This window comes from Columba livia, chromosome Z, assembly GCF_036013475.1.
Source record: "Columba livia isolate bColLiv1 breed racing homer chromosome Z, bColLiv1.pat.W.v2, whole genome shotgun sequence".
NCBI lineage: Eukaryota > Metazoa > Chordata > Aves > Columbiformes > Columbidae > Columba > Columba livia.
The window spans coordinates 44,688,642-44,712,847 of record NC_088642.1 but is presented as its reverse complement, the minus strand read 5'-3'; the positions used below and the strand labels follow the sequence as shown (position 1 = coordinate 44,712,847).

General features: G+C 45.3%; 1 protein-coding gene and 1 long non-coding RNA gene across 8 annotated transcripts in view; one reads left to right on the top strand and one right to left on the bottom strand.

Moving 5' to 3' along the window:
• The first annotated feature begins 1,330 nt into the window (after positions 1 to 1,330).
• The window catches only part of PSD3 (pleckstrin and Sec7 domain containing 3), a 114,253-nt gene continuing 91,377 nt past the window's right edge, over positions 1,331 to 24,206 (top strand). For 2 of the 7 annotated variants that reach the window (XM_065045653.1, XM_065045650.1), the window contains exons 1-2: positions 1,342 to 1,540; positions 13,185 to 13,293. In XM_065045653.1, coding sequence (XP_064901725.1) covers positions 1,520 to 1,540; positions 13,185 to 13,293 — 130 coding nt within the window. In that variant the 5' untranslated portion in view covers positions 1,342 to 1,519. Of the gene's footprint in view, positions 1,541 to 13,184; positions 13,294 to 23,212; positions 23,259 to 24,206 lie in introns of those variants that run through there. The other 5 variants (XR_010468889.1, XM_065045654.1, XM_065045651.1 and 2 more) reach the window with 5 other exon arrangements.
• LOC110364089 (uncharacterized) lies at positions 6,900 to 23,862 on the bottom strand. Its single transcript, XR_002422587.2, has 2 exons — positions 23,698 to 23,862; positions 6,900 to 11,473 (listed from the first exon to the last, which is right to left on the bottom strand). It is a non-coding gene; the product is annotated as an uncharacterized LOC110364089 (long non-coding RNA).

Below are 24,206 nucleotides of genomic sequence, written 5' to 3'. Positions count from 1 at the left end.
AAGTTAGGAGCAGCAGTGTAAGCTCTGTTGGGAGGAGCACAGGAAGATGCTGCTGGATGGAGCGTCCAGACAAGCTGGAAGAACCCAGGGATGGTGCTGCCACCCCACCCCACTGCCAAAGAGGGAAAGCTCTGGGCCAGGATGCATCTTGCTTTATGCCTGGACTTTCTTTATCCTGCCAGAAATAGTTTCGTTTTGTTCAGTGCTGGAGAACTGAAAGGCTGAGGTTTCCCTGTGCTGGCAAGGGAGCATGGCTCCAGCGGTGAGCCAGGAGGCTGATGGGAAACAAGGCAGGGCTATGCTTTCTCCTTGGCCGCAGAGATGCTGCTGTCTCCAGATGTGGTACAATTACGTCAGTGACTTCATGGTGATGCACTTCTACCACCAGGACTGTCCAAAGCCTTTCATAGAAGCAAAGTGTGTGTAACAACCTTCCACCTAACATGCAGCTGTGTTTTTCCAGTGCAGGGGAAGGAGCAAACAAAAAGTGTTGAGAGAGTCTTGGTCCTTGCTCCAGATTGCTACTGAAAGCCTATTCTCAATTTTGGTGTATTAAAAAAAGAAAACAAAACAAAACCCCAAAACTTTCAAACTGGAAAAAAACCCACAAACATGCTGCAACTACAGAAACAAACATCTTTATCCAGTCTGGCAGCTACTTGTGTAGCTTACTCCTATAACTGGACCCATGAGATTTGGAGGTATTTTCTAAAGCCTAGCTTCAAATGGGGAAACCCCGCTTTCGTTAAAAAGGACAAGTTGCAGAGATCCGGGTTAGCGAAATCCTAACAATGTGACTATGTGCTCAGAAACCTGGTGATGCAAGAGAACTCCCAGTGAACTGTGGAAAAAATAAAAATGAAAAATCAGTTTTGAATGTTCAGATGGGGTTACTCCAAAGACATCTGTGCTCTTTCGCTTTTTGAAGTCGGGCTGCAAAGGAAAACCCCAGGGCTTGAAAAGGCTTTGGTCCGGGTTTTTTGTTTGGTTTTTGTTTTTCAGCAACTGCGAACGGCACTGAAGTGATTTAGGAGCGGAGCGGAGCGAAGCGGAGCAGAGTACGGCACGTCCGGGACCCGGCGGGCTGTGGACGTGTCCGCCCCCCGCGCCGTTGCTGTGGGCACGCGGTCTGCGTTGTGTTTTTCACTCTGTTCCTTTGCTAATCCTGAAATTCTTATTTTTTTCAGTCCCTGTGAGGAGCACGTGGCGCTCCCCGCTCCCCTTCCCCGCGTCCCGCACCCGCTCTCCCCTTCCCGCCCCCCGGCCCGAGCCCCGTCCCGCCCCGCCGGGCCCGGCGCGCGCAGCTCGCGCGCTCGAGCCCGCGCCCGCCACCGCCCACCGTGCTGGGGCGCCCGCCGCGGGCCGCGCTGCCCGGCTGCGCCGCCGGGGTGCGGGCCGGCAGGGCGCCACGGGCCGGCAGGCGCCACGGGCCGGCCCGGCCCCGCACGGCACGGCACGGCTCGGCACAGCGCGGCCTCGCGGGAGGGCGGCTGCGATCCGCCGCGGCCGGCGATGGGAGATGGAAGGAGCCGGCGGTGCGGTAAGGGGCGGCGTGTGTCCGTGGGGGTGCAGGGGTGCGCTGAGCCGGCGGCACTTTTCTCCCTCTATTTACTTTTACCTTCTTTTTCTCCTTCCCTCTTTTTCTTCTTGACCTTTGTTTTTTCTTTTTTTTTTTTTTTCTTCCTCCTTATTACCATTTCATTTTCCTTTTTCTCTTCCATTTTACTTAATTTCTCTTCCCTTTTCCTTTCCTCCCTTGGACTTTTTTTTTTTTTTTCTTTTTCTTTTTCTTTTTCTTTTCTTCCCCCCTCCCCCCCTTTTTTTTCCTCCTTGTTTTCACACTTCCCTAAGGGAAGAAAGCTCAGAGCCCACTTCGGCACTCATTACTGCTAGATCCCCAAAGACACCAACTGCACCTGGGACGCTGCACTGAGACCCCCATCCCAGGGCCGGGACCCCTAACCTGCGTTCTGTGTTATTGGTTTTGCTTCTTTGTAACTTGTGTGTGTAACAAATCAGCACTGTTGCTGTACAGACAAGCTGTTTTAATAATACCAAATTCTCGAAGTGAAAAAGACAGTGTCTTTGGCTGAGTAGTAGCATTGTGCTTTCTGGGGAGGAGTGGGTTTGACATGAATTCACCAAAGGTGTAAAGTTTTAGAATGGTAAGCATACACAGGGATGATCCTGTGCAATTTTGGTGTTATCTTCATCCTTGCTACCTGGGACTGGAATTACACCACTCAATGGGAACATAAACATAGAGTTGTAATGAGCTTGAACTTCACACAAACTCACTGAAGATGCTGACCTCCCATGCAGACACACTATTTCCATGCCATAAACAACAATTACCTGGCTCCCACAGGGTGCCAGTTAATACATTGTCAGGCAGAGCACATCTATGTGTTATGGAAGTGATTTGGGTGTGTAGTAGGCAACTGCAATTACTACCACTTTTGCAGCCTCAGTCCCACTTCAGTTCTGTCTGTGTGTAGGGCCATTAGTAGAGAGAAAGTGAAATGCAATATTTCTAATGAAAGTGGTGGTTGCACACCCAGTGTTTGAGGCAATTGTAATAGGCTGCTGAGAATCACCCAAGTCTGTCTGGTTTAGCTAGTAGAAAGCAACCTTTTTCTACTCCAAATGCTTTTTCATTTCATTTCCTTATTTGATGTATTTCAGCAGATGTTACCAGTTCAACGCTGACCATGAATCTGACCTAGCTCTGTTGATTTACAGTGACTGAGAATTTGGTTATAGAGACGTTGGTTTTAGGGTATGCCTTCAGCGGGAGAGAAAGTGAGGTTAAACCGTGTAGGAGTCCCTGTGCAAATGCTCCCTTTCAATTACAGCCTTGGTTCATTGCAGAAAAGAGTATAAGAAGAGCCTTTGCGGTAGTGGTGATGTTAAAAAAAGTCCAATAAACTTACATGCTGCTCTTTTCAAAACTTGATACAACGAAAAACTAGGACTTTTTGATACACGAAGAGAATTCTTGCTTATCTTACCTGGGTGATGGGGATCCTCTTGTGCTATTTGTGCTAGTACAAATTATCTGGTTTACTATTGCCATTTTCATACCGTCAAATTAAGAAGAAAAAGAGCAGTGAGGATCCTAATGAACATGCTGGTGTTTTTTTTTTTTCAGCAAGAATTTAGTTTGTGTTGTCAAGCTGCATAGCTGAAAAGATGTGTATGTTGTTCAGGGTATTTCCCCTCCCTGCCTACCCCACAAAATGGTTCTTTCTGTTCTTTCCTGTCTTACCAGGAAAGTTTGGCATTTGTTTTTGCAGCTTTGATTTAAGAGATGGTTTGGGTTTGATTCCTGTGGGATGAAAAGGCAGTCTGTTTGCAGGACTACCATGGACCAGTGCCATGAAGCATCTTTGCAGGCATGCGTTTGTCTCCATGGACATGCTGGGAGCCTAGTGCTGGGAGCTTCGTTGTTGGGGCTGGTGGTCGAGGTGGCAAAAGTGATGCCCTGTATGTGGCCATCGATGCAGAGGAAGGATGCTTTGCCTGTGGCTGATAAACTGTCCTTGAGTATGCAGTAGAGTTGACTGCTTGAAGTGATCCCAGCTCCATGGAGAGAGGGGCTGTCAGACCTGGGAGCTGTGGTGATTTTTTCTGTGTTTCTTTTTGGAGTTCCTCTGTTTTAGTTCCAAGGGTTCTGACGGGGAGCAAGAGCCTGGGGTATTGCTGGGTGCTGGTTTAAAGGTAACTTAAAGGTAGTGGCTTAGGGAAGGGAGGGAGGGGTTAGCATCTGGAAAGTAAGATTAGTCAGGTCCCCATGGTACCAGAGAACCATCTGCCAGGCTGGACAGACCTGTGAACTGCTGCCAAAACTCAAAGGTTGGGGCAGTCAGTCACCAGCCCCCAGTATCCCACTCCACGTCAGCTCTATGACCCGAGTGCCAGAGGTCCCTGGGGTGTGGCAGCTGGTAGAGTTGGTTGGTGCGAGGTTTGCAGGGTCAGCCAGAAGTGGTGAGAGCAGTGTCCCTGGGCTCAGTGACACCTGCCACCTCTTCTTGAAAGGACGTTTACTTGCAGCTGGTTCTTGATGGAACCAGCTTCTGGTGGAGCAGGGGCTTCACAGACTGGCTTTCCCATGCAGTCTCACTCTCTGGCTTGGGGGGTTTGTCATGTCCTGGTGGGTTGTAAAACTCTGTGATGGTCCTTCCCTTTGGAAGTTTGGTTCACAAGGGCTATGTGTGATAGAAAACTCCTCTGGATCATCACCATGCAGAGAAGAGGGACCACAGGTGAACGAATTTAGGACTTCAGCAATTTCTGTTTTAAACAGCTGAATCTCATTCTGAAGGGATTCCTGTCCTCTGGCACCCGTGGTAGCAGAGGCTGTTTCCAGTGCTTTTTTCCTGTTTGCACTGAGATGAGGTTGGGGGGGGACAGAAATTCTATATTTCTGTGGATGAAAAAGGAGTTTGAGACCAGCTCTAAGTGCCTGCCTGGCACTTTCAATCTGTCCATAAGTGTCCTGTTCCTCTCAGGACTGGCATTGTTTGAAGTATGCTTTTGCAATATGCTTCCAGGTGCTTTTTCTGAGCACAGCCTTGCCTTGCTCTGAGATGCCTCTTGCTGTTTTGCCAGCTCCTGTCAGAAACCACAGGCTCCTGGGATGCTAATGCATCTGAGCATTTATTTTCTGCATTACTGAGAGAAGCAAGGCGGGTTGTGGAAGGGGCTTAAAAACAGGGTGGGGTGAGGGCTAGCCCTCTGGATGTGGGCTAGGTTGCTACAGGGTTGAATTAAGAGTCAGAGGAGCTCAGGTATTATCCAGCCCTTGAAGCCTGAATGGCACCTGAATTGACTGTACTTCCTGAATGCTGTGAGAAAACAAACCTGCCAGGGCACCTGATCTGTCCATCAGGGATCAGACTGTCTGTCAGAGTGGGAGCTCTGCATTTCCACCTCCACTGAGCGCCTCAGCCACGAGCAATACGTGGTGTTTGCCATGGCTTGCTTTGCGAACTATGAAAATACTTTCAGTGCTGTGACCACTGGGCTAAACCTAGGTAGACCAGGCTTTTAGAGATGGGCTGCCAAGGCAAAAGCCCACTCGTTACTGTCATGCTTGCTGAGGGCTTCATGTTTCAGCCACAGCAATTTTTTTGGCACCTGGTGAAAGAACTGAACAAGAGGACATCGTCTTGAGTCTGTGATACAGTAGTTTGGGAATAGTAAGAAAACAACCTCAGTGGCACAGATTACACAGTGTAAGCCTCCCTTTTTGCAGAAGTGATGAATGGGGCTTGCTTTCTCTTCTTAGCATGAAATCGCACAGTGGAAGAGGTGGTTTATCTCCAAAATGTACTAGTTTGGTTTTTTTTTTCTTTACAAGTTTGCAAACAGGAAGTGTCATTGGGGTAGTTGCATCTTCCAGGCTGAACAGATGCCAAGTGTGATGGCAAGATGCACTTAAGCCTGGGATGTGGCTGCATTTCAGTGTTAAGATAAGAACCTTTCCCAGGAAAGTAAATTTCTCAAAAGAAACCAAATTCTAGTGCCAGTGAGTTCTGGTTTTCATCAGCTTTCTCATCTGTAGACTTGCTGTGGTCTAATGAGGGAAATAGGAGAAGTGTTAACTTCTTCAGTGGGACACCAGCACCAGCTGGCCTATGTTGTGCTTCCTGTGAGGAATGTACCAGTTTTGCTGTCCTGACACAGCTAAAACTGGCTGGTGGCTCCTGATGGTTCACAGGGCCACAGCTGCCCGAGGACGCTGATGCTGTCACTCCTCAACTCGCACTTTCTTAGCAAGCAAACAGTCTGGCCGTGCAGCAACATCTTCTCAGTCCCCCAGTACTTGCACAGCAGGAGGCTCACGTGAAATTTGTCGGTGTGACTTCTAGTTGTTGCTTCAGTTATGCTAGGGGGGAGATGGTTCAGATCAAACTTCAGTCACGTTTCTGATCTGAAAAAGGTGGGTTAAATATGTGGTATGAAATAATCATGCAGGGTCAATGAGCTATGTCGAAGTTGCTGTTGCTGTGTTGTAGCTCTACAGTTTGCCCTTGCTGCAGAGGGAATGCAGTTTTTTATACCTTTGCAAATGTAAATTTTTCGAGTTGCTGTAGTGTGCACTGGTTTGGATTTTGGATGTGGGGGTTTTGTTTGGTTGGTTTTTTACTGGAAAGAACATTTTAGTCACTTTGGGATACTCTCTTAAACAATGTTCGTAATATTGACTTGAAAAAGGAAGATAAGCTCTCCTGATGTCCCATCCTTCTTCCATCCATAAAGACAGCGTGTATTTAGCCGGATGTAGAGAATGTACAGCACATGGGAAAGGATGTGCCCTGCAAGTTCTCAGTACTCGGCAGATGTTGGCTTGAGTGTTGGAAATAATTTAGTTGCTTAAAGAGACAGAGGTAACTTCTGGTGGGCTCAAGAAGTGCTTAGGAATATCCAAGTTTTAGCTTCCATGGAGTGGAAATCCATGTGGGGCAGACCTGTAGCCTGTCTAAATACTGTTTTGCCATCTAAGATACCTAAAGAGGATGGAAAGAAGCAGCCTGTGAGTTTGCTAAATATACTTGGAAAAGACTGAACAAAATAAGTAAATGCAAGATGTCTAGCACATGTGCCACTAAATTATCTGAATAAAAGGTGCTGTCTTTGTGCAATTTTTCTTAGATCAGGCCCCCATGCCAATGATGTTTGACATAACTCAGAAAAAAATACCAGCACTGTGGCTTTATGAGAAATTTTGGACGTATTTTACTATATGTTTTACACATATGTTGTGGTTCATGCAATGAGCTGAAGCCTACTTCTCAATGGCCTTCCTTTGATTCTTGCACATACCTTAGAAATAGTGCATAGACATCCAGAGCCCCATACAGCATACATTGAAAATCACTGACTTAGCAAATAGAAAATGCCGAGTGACCTTTAATAGCAAAGTGTAATCATACAGACTTTGAATTAATATTCTGTTCACATTCACACAGTTACAGGTCAGACAGTGTCAGTCTTTGCGTAATAAAAAGAATTTAATTCAGTATAATAGCTGACTGCTTCATAACAACTTTAACCAAACAATGAAGCAAACATTTCTTCAAGGGGAGAAAAAGTCAAATGCAGGTGTGAAACAAGATGACCAGACTGAAAACAAATTTTACCTGCAACTCCTTGATACTACTGCTAAGGCATCCCTTTTTTTGGTCACTGTTTCCATGCCCTTTTCTAAACAGCGACTCTTGCTTTGTTTCTGAATTGAGCCTCTCATCAGACACTGAACTTCTATGAAGTCTGCTGTTGAGTGCAGAGAGCGCCTCCGATTGTATCTGCGCCCTTTCAGTTTTGCTCTCTCACCTAATGCCTTCCTGGGAGGCTGCTCCTGGCAAACACATCCCATGGCACTGGGAGTGACATGGGACACCTGTGGTGCTCCAGTGCTTTTTGGTGAGTCCCTGGGGTGAAGGTGTGGCGTGCTCTGTGGTGAGGACTGAGGTGTGTAGATGGCTGTACAGTACTGAGCTCAAGGTCTGCACGTCCAGGGCCGTGCCAAAGCCCAGTGAGCAGGTAAGAGTATCTGGCTGCGCCGGTTTGGACCCAAGGTCAGGTTAGCCCAGAAGCATGTATGTGGTCGTGGATGTTAGCAAATGCCTGGGAAGAGTTCTGCTTGGAGCTTCATGAGAAGGATGTGATTTCTGCATATGTTGTGGATTTGTATCCCTTGAGCTTGTTCACCCTCCTTTTCAAGCTGCTGTAGGATTTTGGTTTCCATGACATTGTTTTGCAGAGAGGTCTGTGGTTTTGACTACAGACTGTGCAAGGCACCATCTCTTGTTTGGTGTGATGACGATTCCCAGTACCTTCTTTTGATGTCATCTGGCTGTTATAGTAAAAAAGGTGGTGAATCACTGATTGCTCTTTGCCTTTTTCAGACCCCTTACAACTACATATATCTCTGCCATGTGTATCTCAACTACCTCTTTCCTTCATCTGAGAAGTCATAGCTGACTTGGTTGTCCCTTTCTGAAATCTAGACTTCTTCTCTGCTGGACAATGGCTATAAGCAACACTCTCACACAAGCCCTTTCCTTCCTTCCTACCTTCTGGCTCTCTACACGTCTCCCTGCAACTCCTGATAGTTAGAAATTACTTTAAAACCCAAGCTAAGATTGCTTCTTTTCCAAAGCCTTTCCTAATATTAACTTCTAGCAGCTTCAGCTGAGATTTAGCCATGCAAATCTCCTGTTTTTTTGAGTCTTTATCTATTTTACTTATGCTTTAAGAATTGCAAACATATATTAGCATGTGGAGGGGTCTGTGTGTAAGGAAAACACGCACAGTGTGTGAGGTCACATGGAAGTAAAAACTAGACATTGCTAGCTGTTTTTTTGTGAGCACCAGCACTGTCTCTGCTCTTTCTGTGCTGTTGGTGCAGTAGCTTTTACCATCTAACAAGTTCATTTTAACTCCAACTTTCTGCATTTCATCCTGTTACTTAGGAAAGTGACTTGAGAAAAGCTAACAGAAATAGTCTTTTCAGAACAATTAGTACAACCTGTCAAAAGCAGCGAGGCTTGCTAAGCTCACGCCCGGACAGGAATGATAACAGTGCTTAAAAACAAGGGCTAGCCATTACCTGTACCAGGGTGTTGGGGGGATTGTCTATCTGTGACTGCAGAAGCAGACTCCATGAAGACTCGAGCATGCCTTTGCAGCCTGACTCATGTGGTCCTTTTGCTCTGCTGGGAACTTACTGGAGAAGGTTGTGCATCTGTGGAAACCTTCTATTCATCATTCCTGCCCTTCCTTTATTTGTTTACCGGTTACTGTATTTCTGTCAGTCTCTGGGAAAACTCCTGCTGTCTAGCATTTCGCCTGACTCTTGCTCCCTGAAGGCTCAAGCTTGGGCAGCCATCCCATTCTGCTTTTTCCCCAACCACCATGTTCCCAGGTCTCTTGCAAGGAGTCGGTCTGTCTAACAGCATCTGTCCTCTCAGGGGCTCTGAGAAACTCCAGACTGACATTTTCCAGTTAACTATTTGCTCCTTTGAACACTTCCTCCTTATTAGATGTTTTCAAAGACAACATTTGACCTTGAGTGTGAAAGCTTCAGGAGGCATGGGTTCATGCTGGCTCTTTGTGCTCAGACTGTCCCGTTCCTTGTCCTGGCAGCTGTAGACAGTATCATCTCCTTCCACCGAGACCTCCAGTGATGGAGGCCATCTCTCCTGTCGATTCAGCTGCAAATGGTGTTGAGAGAGCAAGACAGCAAGACGCTGATATTCCTCAATTAATGTTCACTGGATGTAGGTATTAAAAAAAAAAAAAAAAAGCCTCAAGAAGAAAACAGTCTGTCCAAAAAAAGGCCCCAAGGAGAACCTCAGTTAAATTCAACAGAGGATGCTTCGTTGCTTTCCTTCCATGGCAAAAGGAGAGGCATTTTCTTCAGGCTTGGATGACTCACCATGCCTGTCTAAAAACCCCTGGAACAGTTTGAGGAGAGCTCATGGCTGGAGCCTAAATCAAATTAATCCAGAGACACATTGTGCTTCAGGAGAGGCAGCAGCCAACTCTTACCAGGGTCCTGGCTAAAGCCACTTCTCAGTGATGAACTGTTGGCAATGGTTTCTCCTTGCAGCTGTTGGCCCTCTGCTCCAGTTCGCATGTTTAGACAGCAGAGTGGAGCAGAGGCAGCGTGTGTGCTTCATGCTGTGCTGACTTACCTGCCCTTGGCAGCTCCTGCAGGAGGAGCAGCATCCCTGAGGTCTTAGCATCCTACTGCTGTTCATTTCAGTGCTGAGACATAGATTCAGCAGCTTCACTTCCTGTGCTAACTTGAGACCTCCATGTATGCCATGGGCACATCCTAAACAATCTCTTGATTCCTCAGCAAGGGACAAAAGCCCAGTGAGGTGGGGCCTCTGTTGACCCACGCCAGTGCCTTGGGCAAGGTCAAGAGAAATTGGTCCAGTGTGTTGGCAGGAGGTCTGAGGGGTGAAGACTGCCATGGCCAAACTAGCGCAGCCTCACAAAAGTTATATAAAATGCACCCAAGAAGTAAAAGCAGCTTCCCCAGCTCCCAACCAAGAACTGTGACCCAGAGAAGTAGTCTTGATCAAACATGTCCAAACAAGCAGAAAGCACTGCAAGAATGGTAAATAAATGGGCAGGAACTTGTTGCTTCTCTGCCCAGGGCGTAATCGGACTCAAAAACAGTGTTTCTGTGGCTCATGAGAAATGTATGTACAGCTGGGCTGATTTAAGGGAATTGATGCTCTGAGCGAGCGTCACCCTCTCTGGCAGTGACAAACACCAGATGCAGCAAAGGTGGTAGTTAAAGCCCTCTGAGGGAAGCAATTATGAAATGAGCTGACCCGGATGCACATTTCTTTGCCCTTCAGATAAGGGAGAAGGCTTAAGCAGGAGTTTTATATCCCTTCCAATCTTTCTTGTATTTAATCCTTGCTAATGCAGCTTGGAAAGTACCATGAATGTTTGTTCAGTCCTTCTCTGGGCTCCCGGTTTTGGGGCGTGATGACATCTATAAGGTTTCTGTGAGTGGCAGATTGAAAGAATAAAAGGAATGCACATAATCTCTTTTGGTTTTATGTTTTGTTGTTGTGTTGTTTGTTTTTTTTTTTTCCTGTCTCTAAGGAAGGACAACAGGAAAGCAATAGTCTTAAGAGCCAGCTCTGACCTCATAGCATCTTCATTCTCTCCACCTCTTGCTTTCTCTTTTTAATCTCGCTTTTTTGGATGAAATATCGTACTTATCCTTAAGCCTGGATCTCAATTCTCTGAACTGCTTTACCTTTACACATCCTTATAGTGCTCTGACAACCTAAATAAATGTTAGGTTTGGCTGTTCCCATGCAGAAGCCAGTATCTGTAATTCTCATCAGCGGTGCTGAGCCCTTCTGAAAATCAAGTTATTCCTTTCAAGGTGCCAAGACAACGATCTTGTAGTCTGTGCTTAGGCACCTAACTCTGATAAATGCTGCCCTGTACACTGAAAAAAACATTAATTTAACCATCAATTTCTGCCTGTTACTGGATGATGGAGAGGGTGAGAACTGCACTCTTCTTCATTGCTTTATGGTAATGTACAGGCAAATAGAGACCCTTGGGTAATGTGTTTGCTGGCCAGGAAGCTCAGTGCAGCAAATGTCTGTGAAGCATCGAAGAGCAGGGCTGAGGGATGAAGATGCTGTGTCCCATAGGTGTGAAGATCAGAAATTCCTCACTTTTCAGGAACTGGACTACTCCATCCATTTTATTTTCCATTTCATTAATCTGTGAGCAGGATTTGGCACCAGCTAGTTGTTTAGCCATCCTGTTCTTTTGCATCCATCTGAGTAGGCTGAATTTTTTTCTGGCTGCATAAGCTACTCCTGTACAGGCTGTTGCAGATAGAGCCTTCTCTTGTGTGCTCTGGGTCCAGCTGTTCCTTTTCCAGGTCTTCCTGACCCGCTTCTTGTGAATGAATGCAGCCCTGTGAAAGCAGGGGAGATACAGTGGCTTTTTCTGGACTCGTTTCATTAGGCACCTTTGATAGTCATCTTTGTGCTAGAAAGCCTTTAATCTGTTTAATCACATTTTTCCTGAAGTATATGGTAGTAGCAGGTCTGTCAAAGTAGCCTTGGAGCCCTAGTGATGAATAATTGGACCTGGGAACAGTAAATAAATATATCCAAGACGCCTGTGTAAGATCTACTGCCCACCTGTCACGGAGGTGTGTTGGGCTAAATCCTGCAGAACTGTTGCAGTCCAGAAAGCTGGGAGAAGAAATGGGGGTAAAAGGCCATGAAAACCTGGAGCAAAACAGTTCTAGGGCATGGGGCAAATAGTTATTTGTCAATATGCTCTTGGAAAAAAAAAGTAATTGTTGGAGAGCTGGCCTTGGAGGAATGTATGCATTTGTAATTCCATCCATGTCTGATTAAAGAGCCTTGACCAAGAGTACCTGTGAATTGTGTGTCCTGTACTTTGAATTTCTGTTTGTAGCTGATGCTTACCCTCAAGTATTTGGTGGAAGTGCATAAAAGTTATTATTGTCCTGGAGGGCAGAGTGTTTCATCTGGCTTCTTTTTTTTTTAAAGAGTATTTTTGTAAGCTAAGACCTTTGCCAGTGTGAACCATGCAATGACTTGCTATGCCATAACAATTGGCTGCCTCAAACATAGGGTACGAATGTAAAGGTCACTGAAGAATTTAGAGGGTTAATGATTTATTTCATCTGTCACTTCAGACAGAAGAATTACGGGCTCCGTCTTGCCCAGCTGGGAAGAAACTTAATGCCGACTGCAGACAGTTTTTGCACTACAGCTTATTGCTGCTGTGTGCTTTACCTTGGAGATTTGATTTGTCCTCACCTGTTCAGAAAATTAATTTTAATCTTAGTACTGCAGCCTTTCTCTTCTCTGAGAAACTGGACCTTTACTGTCTCAAATTGCTTCTAATGAGTAGGAAGCAGTAAGAAGGTGATGGTAGCACCAGGCCTGGTGGCACTGGGACGCTTAATCTGTCCATCTGTTCCCCCAGGTGCTCCTCGCTAGCTGGAGAGACCAGTCTGTGCCCTCTCCCTGCCTCCTGGCCATGGAAGCAGGTTTGACTTGTGTAGTATGGTCACAAAAACAGGTTCGGCTATTGTCCTGATTTAGATGCTGGTGGTTGGGCATGTGCTGCCCAAGAGGGACCCTCAGACAGCACTTTTCACATGTTTGCATACCTTATTATCCCTTTTCCATGCTTCCTTGCTCCTGCCTTTCTCTGCTCCAGTCTCCTCCCAAAGAAAAAGCCTGCCCCATTTATGGCTTTTGCATGGGTCTTGGTTTTGTGACATCAAAACTCAAGTTTGCTATTTCTGTTACTATCTCCTAGGCATTTTTAACCCTAACTGGTATGACTGAGATGGCTGCCCAGTGCTACTGGCCTTGCAGTGGGTAGGCCAGCTAAAGATGTGAGAGGTTGGTTGCTCTGACATCACTGCCTAATACTGAAATGCTTTGGTTTGAAGACAGAGAGGTGAGCTCTTCACAAGCACACTGAATTGTGCCATGTCTGCTCTGGTTGATCTTGGTGGTGACAGAGTTAAATGAACACTTTGAAAATCCCAACTGACAGCCCACCTTTAAGGATTTCATGTTCCTACGGCTGTTTATTCACTAAAAGGTAGATAAGCTTTGTTAATTTTGACTTTACAGGCAGGAGCACTTGCGCGGGATAACGATGTATCGGCTCATGCCCAGACTGTTGCCAAGGCCAAATATGAATTTTTATTTGGTTTGGCAGAAGAGAAGCCTTCAGAAATGGGTAAGTGCTATTTATTACTATTGTTTACAAAAAAAAAATAATAATCTCTTAAGCCAATGAGGAAAGTTTTGCAGAAGCTGCTCCCCAATGACCCCACAAGGGCTCATGCACTGTGATGTGCTGTCCTTCTCTGGACCACAGTGCAGGTACCAGACCAAAGGAGCCTGCTGGTTTGGTTCCACAAAATGACAGCAGTTCCCTGTCTTATGGCCCCACCTTTCTCTTGGGCTCTCCTGGGCCACCTTGATGTGACAGTGGCAAGTGGTGTGCTGGAGACATGTTGGTGGGGAAGTCTCAGGATTTCTTTGCAGCAGAGCGGGTTCAGCCATGTGTTCTGCGATTGCATGTGGAAAAACACGGCTACTTCTGCCTAGATGTCCTTCCAGGAGCACCCTTCATGGTCTGCCTTCTGCTTTTCCTAGAGCTAGAATTAGATAAGGTTTTAATTTGGATACTTGAGATGGTACCTGAACTGCACTGTCTTCTAGTTAGTAATTCAAGAAATCCAGGTGCACTATCTAATGCTATGCCTATGGATCATTCTTGTTTCTGTTATTTTCTTGTAAATGCAAAGTGTTTTCTACCTTTTCACAGCCCAAGCTTAGAAGAAAAGAACTGTAGTTACTATACCTGTTTCGCTTGCCTCGTTGTAGTTATCAACAATCCTTCTTGTCTTTGCAAAAGTATTTTACTCAGGCCGTTTTCTTTACACCCTGATCCTTTCTAATTGCAAACTTTCTGGAATGTCACTTTTAATTAAAGAAGACTCCCTTCTTGCCAGTGAAGAGCTGCACTTTGTACAGAAACAAGCAAACAAGCTGTGTAGGCTTCTCCAGTTCAGTAAGGAAAAAAAAATAAAGGCAGAACTGAATGAACTGAAGTCTGGAAAGTATGTTTCTCCCTGGATTTTCTGAAGTTTGGTCTTCCACTTGGGAAATCCTAATTGCAAAGTGAAGCAGAATAAAACCAAAACAACCAAAATGTCCTCATTTAGGAATTTTTAAAACTTTCACAAAATGTGTATCGTGTTATTACATGAATCATGATGACCTCATTGCTTGTTTAGAAAGACATAGTATGAGAGCGCTGTCAGCAAGCATTAGTACATTTCTGGAGATTGGTGTTAAATAAAGTATTCTGTGTCTAATAAATCCAAGTGAATCTATTGTTATTACTAACCAAAACAATTATCAGATATGATGGCTATTCTGAGCTGACTGAGTACTGAGCCCTAAAATAAAGGGCAGCAAAGAATAAGCCAGATTTATTGGCTTATGTGTGTACTTTTCTGTATTTTTCCTGTGCTACTTCTTGCTTTGTTTTTGAATCTCTGGTACTTTATTAACCGGAAGCTACCATTAGGGGCTAACAAGTAGTAAGATGGGAGTGACTTCAAGGGAGAGTTTGCAAACATTTAATGGTGGTTAACATATAACATTTGTGAATTGCACCTGAAAACTGGGTGACATGGTGACTACCCAGACTGGCTTCCTGCTCTCACAGACACATGCATCCTCCTCTTCCTCCAGGAAGATATTTGAGCGATATAGATAAATGAGAGTGGTATTGCCGTAGATATTTTTCTTCTTCAAATGAGCAGGTTTTGACTGCTTATTAACTAGAGATGAATGAGGACAGGGTGACTGAGGGCACAGTAATACAAACCCAGGGCTCTGTGCACCAAATCTTGGCATCCTTTGATTTGACGTATGTCAAATATGCCATGACATACGTTTTGGGAAGTGGCTGTTCATTCAAATCTCTCTATCCTTCTCTGTGTTAGATGGGGAGGGAAAAGCACCACCAAAAAATCTGAACAAACCTGCTACTTTCTAAAGTTGCCTTTAAAAGGAAGAAGACGTGTTTTTTGTAAGTCAAAGTGTGGATGACTTCAAGCAAATGAGTGATGGGGCCGGGGCCAGGAGAAGTGCTGCTGTTTAACTTTGATCAAGAGAACAGCTTGTCACCACAGGCAGTAAAGCTGAACTTTAATTTATCTATCCCAGAGCAGTTACAGAGTCACAGAGTGGTTTGGGTCATAGGGGACCTCTGAGATCATCTAATCCAAGCCACCTGCTAAAGCAGGTTCACCCAGAGTAGGTGAACAGGAATGTGTCCATGCAGGTTTTGAATGTCTTCAGAGAAGGAGACTTCACAACCTCTCTGGGCAGCCTGTTCCAGTGCTCTGGCACCCTCAAAGTAAAGAAGTTTCTCCTCATGTTTAGAAGGAACCTCCTGTACTTCAGTCAGTGCCTGTTGCCCCTCATCCTATTGTTGGGCATCACTGAAAAGAGCCTGGTCCCATCATCTTGACAGCAACCCTTGAGATATTTATAAGCATTGATAAAATCCCCTCCCAGACTTCTTAAGGCTGAACAGACCCAGCTCTCTCGGTCTTTCCTCATAAGAAAGATACTCTAGGCCCCTCATAATCTCCATAGCCCTCTGCTGGACTCCCTCCAGTAATTCCTTGTCTCTGTTAAGCTGGGGAGCCCAGAACTGAACTCAGATGCGGCCTCACCAGGGCAGAGTAGAGGCGGAGGATAACCTCCCTTGGCTTCCTGGTCACACTTTTCCTAATGCACTCTAGGATACTGCTGGCCTTCTTGGTCACATTGCTGATTCATGGTCAACCTGTTGTCAACTAGAACTTTCAAGTCCTTCTCTGCAGTGCTGCTTTCCAGCAGATCAACCCCTAACCTGTACTGGTGCCTGGGGTTATTCCTCCCCAGGTGCAGGACCATACACTTTCCCTTGTTGAACTTCATTATGTTCTACTCTGCCCATTCCTCCAACCTGACCAGGTCTCACTGAATGGCAGCTCACCCACTACTTGGCTGGCCTCAGAAACTGAGAATGTAACATGTAAGCTGCTGAATGGCTTAATTACTTCTGCCTACCAGTCTATCCTTTTCCTTTTGGCCACAGCCATATTACTGAAGCCCTGCTGGATGCTGTTGAGGGTATGAATTTTTTAACTGAGTAGTAAAATACTTGCATCGGGCAAGCCAGTTCACAAAGAAAGAAGAATAAACTGTATCAAATGCTTCTGTCTGCCTAGATGGGAAATGGCTGCTGTGCTGATTTTTACCTTCCAGGTTGAAGCTTGTGGTCGTTTTCACAAGTGTGGGGAGAGAAAAAAAAAAGTTAGATGGCTGTACAAGAGGTGTTAGATCAATTATATTCAAATACTAATAAAGCTGCCACATTAGAAACAACTCCTCCTCATTTCTTTCCTTTGCTGCCCTCAGCGTGGTTTTATTTGCAATATTTGTGATGTTCACATGTGCTCTCTTCTTCACTGTGTGATGCCTCTTGTCTGGCTCCTCTCCTCCCGCCTCTGTTGCCCATCCTTCTGCCTTGGATACATCAGTTGGAGCAGAAGCAGGTCCAGGCTGCCAGGACTCTCATAGCATCATGCAAGGGCTGGGGGCCACACATCTCCCCACAGACCCCTGCTTGTGCCACTGGGGGAGTGGAGAGGATGCACCACGTGCCGCCATGGGCCCCTGTGCCACCTGGCTGACTTCCTCGGCAAAACCACAGCCTTCTGCCTTCCAGCAAAAGAAAATGTTTTTTAAAAACTGAATTTGGCTGGGTTGGATGAGACATCTTCTCAGCCTCGTTGACATAAAGGGCACTTGTTGTATATGGAAATGTACCCTCTTCTGGAACTTGCTGTGGAAACAGTGATCTCTATTCAGCAGCCTTATCTTTAGGCTTGGGCATGCTACACAGTGCTGATTTTTTTGACTTTGCAGTTAATACAGTTAAGAACCAAAAGAAAAAAAGTCCCGACTATATGACTTAGTGCTGAAAAGTGCTTCCTTCGGGAAAAAAGAAGGGGAGGCTACAAAATAATGGCTTAAGTACACATGAAAGACAAGTACCCTATAATTCCTGCTATATACGAAAATAAATCCAAGATAGTTGTAAGGAAGAAAGAGAGCTTCTTAAGACTCGTAAACAGTCTTGCTTTTAGTAGGAGAAAGCTTTCACCCCTCCTGTGTAACAGAGGGTTTAATCTCATCCTTCACAAAAAAGCCCTGTACAAATAGTTCCTGGGTTTATATGCAAATCTGGTCTTTCCCAACAGCTGCTGGAAGAAGCTTGTTTTTGAATTCCTTGTGAAATAAATAGCTTTTTGGAAAGCCTGTCACTTGCTGTTTTGTGTACAGTGAGGTGTCATGAGGCAACTGAGCTCATTTAACAGCTTGGTGCTGCCAAAAGAGATGGTCCCAGCCACACACTGCTGCAGATTGTCTCAGGCTAGTTCTTGTGCTTATCTGTTTTCTTAGCAAGCTCAAGCCATCAAAAACTGAGTAACAAAAAAAAAACCCCAAAACAATGCCAAAGAAACTATTCTAATAAGAAAATTTATTTTCTTGTGGCAACTTGTGATGAATCACCTATGCAAGGGGTCAAACAGTGCCAGAGCTGACATATGAAAGAAAAAGAAATGCATACTTTAACCCATGCAGCATGACCATTTCTGAACCTGAATCATGGAAAGGCTTGCTTTTGCTGCAAAGGAAGAACAAAATGGCTGCTTTTTTTTTTTTTTTGTACAAAGCCTTTTCGTGGTCCTACGATGCTGATTTAAACATCCGTAAGAAAATTACCCGAGTAACTGTCTGTAAAATGAGCATCACTAACTTACTAGGTTGGCCTTTGCTCTTCTCCCTCAATTGCTTTCTCTGTGTCACTTTAAGACACGTGTGTCCAACTCTGCTGCCTCTACCTTACACTGCATGGATGTGGCATCTTCCTGATTCTCCCTCTGAAAAGTAGCCTCAGACAACAGTCCCTCACATGTTGCATCGTTCTCGTGCTAGACCAGATTGCTGACTGTAGTCTTGTTCATTGCTTGAACCACATTGCTTTCCATTTTGATGCACTACTCTTTGTCATATTTTCATGTCTTACTCTTTCCATCTCCAGGCAATCCTGAAAGTCTGGGCTCCCTGGTCTGGTATCTTCCTCTGCAGCTCTGCTTTCCTGAAAAGGTGCAAAACTGCATTTGCTGAGGGTTAAATGACTGCCTGGTTTTCACACTCATGATGCTTAATTGGACAGAGATTGTGAGGATAGGTACATCAGATGTGCATTTAAGTGTATATCCTGCAAAATTTACCAGGGACATGTGCAGGGCCACGATCTGGAAAGCTCAGACCTGTGGTGCCCCCACACGCTTAATTAAATTCCATCATCCTGTACATGACTCTGTCAGCTTTATGTTGTTGTTTCTAGTGTCCCACTGCATTTTCTGACATACCGAAGATCCACAGGAGTTTTTAAATAGTAGTGTGTAATCAAGACATTTTCCATGATATTTGGTGTTGCTGGTTAGCAATGATGCAAAGAGAAGGTTAACTTTTAAAATTTAAGTCTCCAGAGGTACTGTATTAAAAGGTACTTTTCTTGTTAAGTTTGAGCACTCTAAGAAGTGATTACCTCTCATGCAGCAGCACATTGACTGACACTGCTGAATGCTCCTCTTTCACTCCAACACAGAGTAAACCAGATGATACTGAGCTACTGCTTGGATGCTCTGAGGAGCAGCAAGATCTTACAGTGGTGTCAGAAGAGTTCATCTAACTTTGCATGTGGAAAAATTAATGCTAGTGAGGACAGGTTGCATTGTGGTCTGGATCTCGGCTGTGTGAGGTGGAGCTGTTTTGCTGTCTCTCCCTTTGAATTTCTGAGTCCCAGAGGGACTCAGGGCTGGGCAAAGCTGGGGCATGCTCTGGAGCCATCAGGTGTGGTGTGACTGATGTCTGGGTTTCTAGTCCCAAGGAAAAGAAAACTAAAGGAGCAACGAGGCATTATGCTAAGTCCCTTGCTTCACAGGAGGAAATTGGATGTCTTGTGACCTGCATTTGAAAGCTGGATAGTTCAAGTTTTCATAACCTGCTGCTGCAGGGAGGAGATTACCACATCCTCGACTTGGTAAACAACGGAGTTGTTGGAAGGCCAAGGGTTTAGTACAAATAATCGTTAAAACATGGACTGTTTGTTTATTGTTTTTAAAGAGTGCAGAATTAAGCTCTCAGAAGTTAGGAAATGCCAGAGTTACGGCAGTAAATACCTCCCTGTCTGTGGGCTGTTGGTCAAAGCCAAGAGCTGTGCTGACGTGAGCACACAAATATTTGGGGGCCTGGTGATGCTGGGAGCCCATCAGTGGTCTCTGGCCATCTCCGATGCTCTGAGCATACGTGGCACAGGCTGAGCTCACCTGAAGCTGGCAGTGCTCAGAAACACTTCCCCAGAGGCAGTCAGGCCCTTCGCTTCCGTCGGGCAGATAAAAAATTATGCATCCAGGTCAGTGGGCACAACAGGAGAGGCTCAGCCAGCTGAGTGGGCTGGCTGTAGGTGGTTATGGTGGGGCACAGCTGCATTTTTGCTTGTTGTCACTGTGGGCTTTGCTCCTAGGCTCTTCTTGGCATCAGCCCCATCACCTGCTGAGACGGGCAGCACAAGCCCTCCATCGTGCTGTACCTTTGATTAATCTCTGAAGCTTTCTGAAGGAGAAGATGCATGTTATCCTGCTGCTGGCGATGGCTTGATAATGAACATGGAGAATGTGTTTAATTAAAGTTATGTGGGTAGATGTAGTTCTGGTCTGGTATGGCACTGTAAAAAGTGTAACACAGGGTACAGCAAGTATTTTTCCTGTTCGCAGTTCACCACTTTTAACAAGTGCCTTCTGCTCTAGACCTCCGCGTTGTTTATTTAACTCTGTCCAGCTTCCTGAGGAAGGGGATCTCATTCACTGTGCAAGCTTGCTGAAAAGCTACCGTGCAATGTCCTGCTGTGCCTTTAGCAGCAAATACTTGGACCCTAGGAGACACACATGTCCCTCTGTGCCCTATTTTTGTTCTAGCTGGGTGTGTAACAATATCCAGCTCTTGGGGTCCTTTGAGGACTGCCTAGCAAGCTTTCTTTTAGCCTGGCAAATTGGTCCTGAACCCTGAAATAACAGTAAAGGACATTCTTTTTTGTGGGTGTGCCTAGTTTCCTCAGAGGCTACTGCTAAGATCCAGAGTTTCTGAGATCTGTGAATAGTAGTGTGGCATTTTTTTAAGCCATTGTTGCTTGCTCAAAGTCTGGTGATATATTTTTTTTTTCTGAAGAAATAGTTCTATTTGAAGGACTTCAGAGGTTTTTAAAAAAAGATTCTTTAAAAATACAATATTTAAAATATGTAACATTAAGTACAAGTGAATTCGGAGAGGCTGGGCAGTCTTTGTAGACACTGCGAGTGTCAAACCAGCTGTGGGCTGTCACTGCTCCACAAGTTTGCTCTTTCAGCTGAAGGATTCTAGGGAACTTTTAGAGTAATTCTTGCTATCACTGTGTATATCTACGCTTAGAAAAACACCTGTTAGCTGCTTCCTTTCTAAATCACAGCAATGGAAAAATAGAAAATTTCAGGTTCTTTTTGGATCTGTCTTTGGAATTTTGTGTTGAAGTCTTTTCCAAACATAGGTCTTAAACCAAAACTTGAGATTCTCACAGCCACGTCACTCGGGGTGAGGCTTTAAAGAAGAAAATTGCATTAACTATGGTAAGACTCACCCACACTTTTACATCAGGATGAGGAGCCCAGATACTCCCTTTTGTATTCCCTTCTGTTCCTACTCATGCTAGCAGCTGTTTTGCTCTACCCTTTCGCTTTTCAGGGAATGACTCTTGGGACCGAGCTATCTCACAGACCATCTGTGGCCCATACAGCCATTTGTAGTGGATAATCCCTCACACTAAACCCTTCCAGCACATGCTGCATGTTAGTTTTGGACTGTGTCCTGTTCTGAGCTCACTGGAGGCCTGTGAGCTCCTGCAGCAAGGTGCCATCCTTCCTGCAGCCAAGGGAAAGGTGTGGGTCTCTCTGGAGGAGTCTTAGTTCAGTGTGGTTGGTGTTACACAAGTGCTCCCAAGTTGTGGTTACCACTGGAAAATAGTTAAAATCTTAGGCAACCAAGTCACAGCATGGCTTACTAAAGGCTTTCCATCAAGAATAGGGTTAAAAGCTTTGCAATTTTGTAAAAATCCCCCTCCCCCAACAGACACACAGTAACTCAGGTATTTTGCATGTTGTTTTGGTCACTGCTGTCTTAATGCTCAGGATTTACATTCTTAATCTAGCAGCTTTTATCACTCTCTGTTTTAAAAGCCATGAAAACTCAGGCATCACATTACCACGTGATTCCAGGTACTGGGACTTGGCTAGCAGAGAGATTCATGACGAATTTACCCAGTATGGGCATGGTTGTCTGGTGGCAGACTAAAAGTTCACCTAACACAGCCTCTGGTTGTCCAAAAAACCCAGAATTTATGGAACTATGCCAGAATAGTGGTGAGGAGTACTTCTCTCATAACCTCTTCCAGAGTGCAAAAAGCCATGGGTGCGGGATTTGCTGAGCAACACTCTGCCCCTGGGTGCTTGCAGGGGGATTATTTTCTTCCCTGTACCAGTCGGTTTAATTTCAGGGCAATTCTGAGTTGCTGGGTGCCACGCCATGCCTGGCTGTTCAAGTGTTCAAGCACAGTGTGAGGTGCACACTGCCCGTGCATGCTGCTGGGTCTGTGTTAAACCTCCTGCTGAGCAGCAGGGACCCCCTCCAGTTGTCTCTTTTTCGTGTGAGGGCTCTCAGCCAACAGAGTCACTTTTTCTGTGTAAGCTCTGCCATATCTCTGGTCCCCTTCACTTTCCCTGCGTGTTTGCTAAGGCAGCAGAGGCATTTAACCAGGGCTTATTTTCTAGGCAGGTCTCCCCTATCTCTTCCCTCTGCTACCCTGGCCTTCACTCAGCTGCCCTGTTTCTACCAACTTGTTTTTTTTGCATAATGCCAGTATAACTTCGCAGGGGTGAAGGCCTGGCTCCACTACCCCAGGCAAACGAACTGCACAGAAGCCTGCAGCAGCTGCAAGCTGCAGAAAACCATGCGCCCAGTCCGACGCGGATGTTTGCAATCCAGTTACAAAAGCGTGGTGCTTGCATTATGCTAATCCCCTGGCTTTGGCTAACGAAGGATGTCTGCTGCCCAGACAGGACCTATTGTGGCACGGACAATTACATCATTTGGAAAAAGGGCTGCTGCACAAGGCTGCCAGTAACTGTGCAGCATCCTTCCCCTCCTGTTGGGGGAGGCCACTCTGCCTTGGTGTGTGCAGGCACTGCTTTATAAATTGGAGTAGTTTTAGGTACCACAGAAGTTGTAATTTGAGGGAGTGCAGGACAAGGAGACATGTATGACCCCCCCTCTCTGACAGGCTGCAATAATGATATAATGCCGTAAGTCCTGTAATTTGTTCGTTAAACTCTGTCACCTAGAGATTCACTTCCTCTTAACACATGCTTTTTTTTTCTCACTTGGCCTAATTTGCCTTTTACAATTAAAGGCAAGAAATGCTGGTACCAAGAAAGCATAACTGGTGTGACGCTGCATGCAGGCTCACCAACACGCTGCGGAGAAATTAAATGCAAGACTGGGCTGCTTTGTGAAACCTTCCCATTCAGTAATGCTGAAACGCCATCAGGTGCCCCATGCTCTGAAACCAGCACACGACTCTCAGCATTGCCATTCTGACTGTTTCTTCCCTCATGGATGCGGTTATAATAAACGGCAGCTAAGCACAGACGTCTCCCTGGCATACTGTCAGGCAGCCTTGCTGGAGGAAATTTTTCTTCCCCCCTGCAAGCTGCCAAGGTGGACTCCTTAGCTCCTGCGATAGACTGAACGAGACTGCAGTTCCCCCATCAGTTTCATAATACTCAGAAAGCATCCATTTACATCATTGTGTGCAGTGCAGGGCAGCAGCTGCCAGGAAATTTGAAACTATTTTGATTCCAGTTGACTAGAACAGCAGCAATTGAATTAGCTGGTATCGCTATAGATAAACTGATGATCTGTGCATTTTATTTCTTTGACCAATGGGTAACTGCTGGAGCTACAGTAACCTCTGTGAGTAAGGAGACTGTTCAAGCAAATATATCTAATTTCTTGAGCTAGCTAATATATATATATATATATATACTGTATAGAGAGAGACACTCACACCATTCTTTTGTAAAATGTACCTGTAAACAAAATGTCTGTCTATGCTTGTAACTTGTGTTTTTCTTCCTAGAATTTCCTTTTATTATGCTGTAGACAAGCTTGGTTGACATTGAATGGTTATTTATCTATGAAATATATCTGTGCCTGATTTAAGTAATGAAATCTTTCAACATCTAGTCATCAGAAAGGCTGCCAACTGCTGTTAGGTTATATTTGCCCGGTCTCAGTTTTCTAGCCGCTCACCCCCTTTCTATTTTAGCTTTTTCTGTCTCCATTTTCAGTTTAATTTATTTTTCTTTGTTGAAAGAAGCCACCTTCAACGCAAAGTAGAAATTTGTGTTACCTGAGAGTGTGTGTCCTTTGTTTGTTTGGTGATGAGTATTTTTTTCCCTGCTCATCTTCAGTGCAGTCCTTAAATTTTGTTGTTGCCTTTCTAGCCTTGTTTGTAATGCAGTCATGTTGGGGGATGGGGTTGGACAGGATATGCCAGTAACTGCAGCAAGACATGATGCTGTGGTGGTGGATGGGATTAAGGGAGGAGTTTCCCTTAAAGAGCTAAAGCTCCTCTAAGCTCTGGTACCTGAAATAGCTCTCTGAGCAAAGGGAAAGGCTTTGCACCTTCTAGGAGCAGGAGGCAGTTGTTGGTGGTTTACCCCAAGGAGTGGAGACCTCGGCAGTCATGTGCATGGTGGTACCTAATATAATGGGGACAGACTGCTGCTTTGGTGCCATGTGTGAATCTTTTTTAATCAGGCAGAGAATTAGGCAATGTTCCTGCAGGATACTGTGAAAGCAAGAATCCTGCTGACTTGTGCTCGCATGTGGAGCAGCAGCAGTCCTTCCAGACAAGAG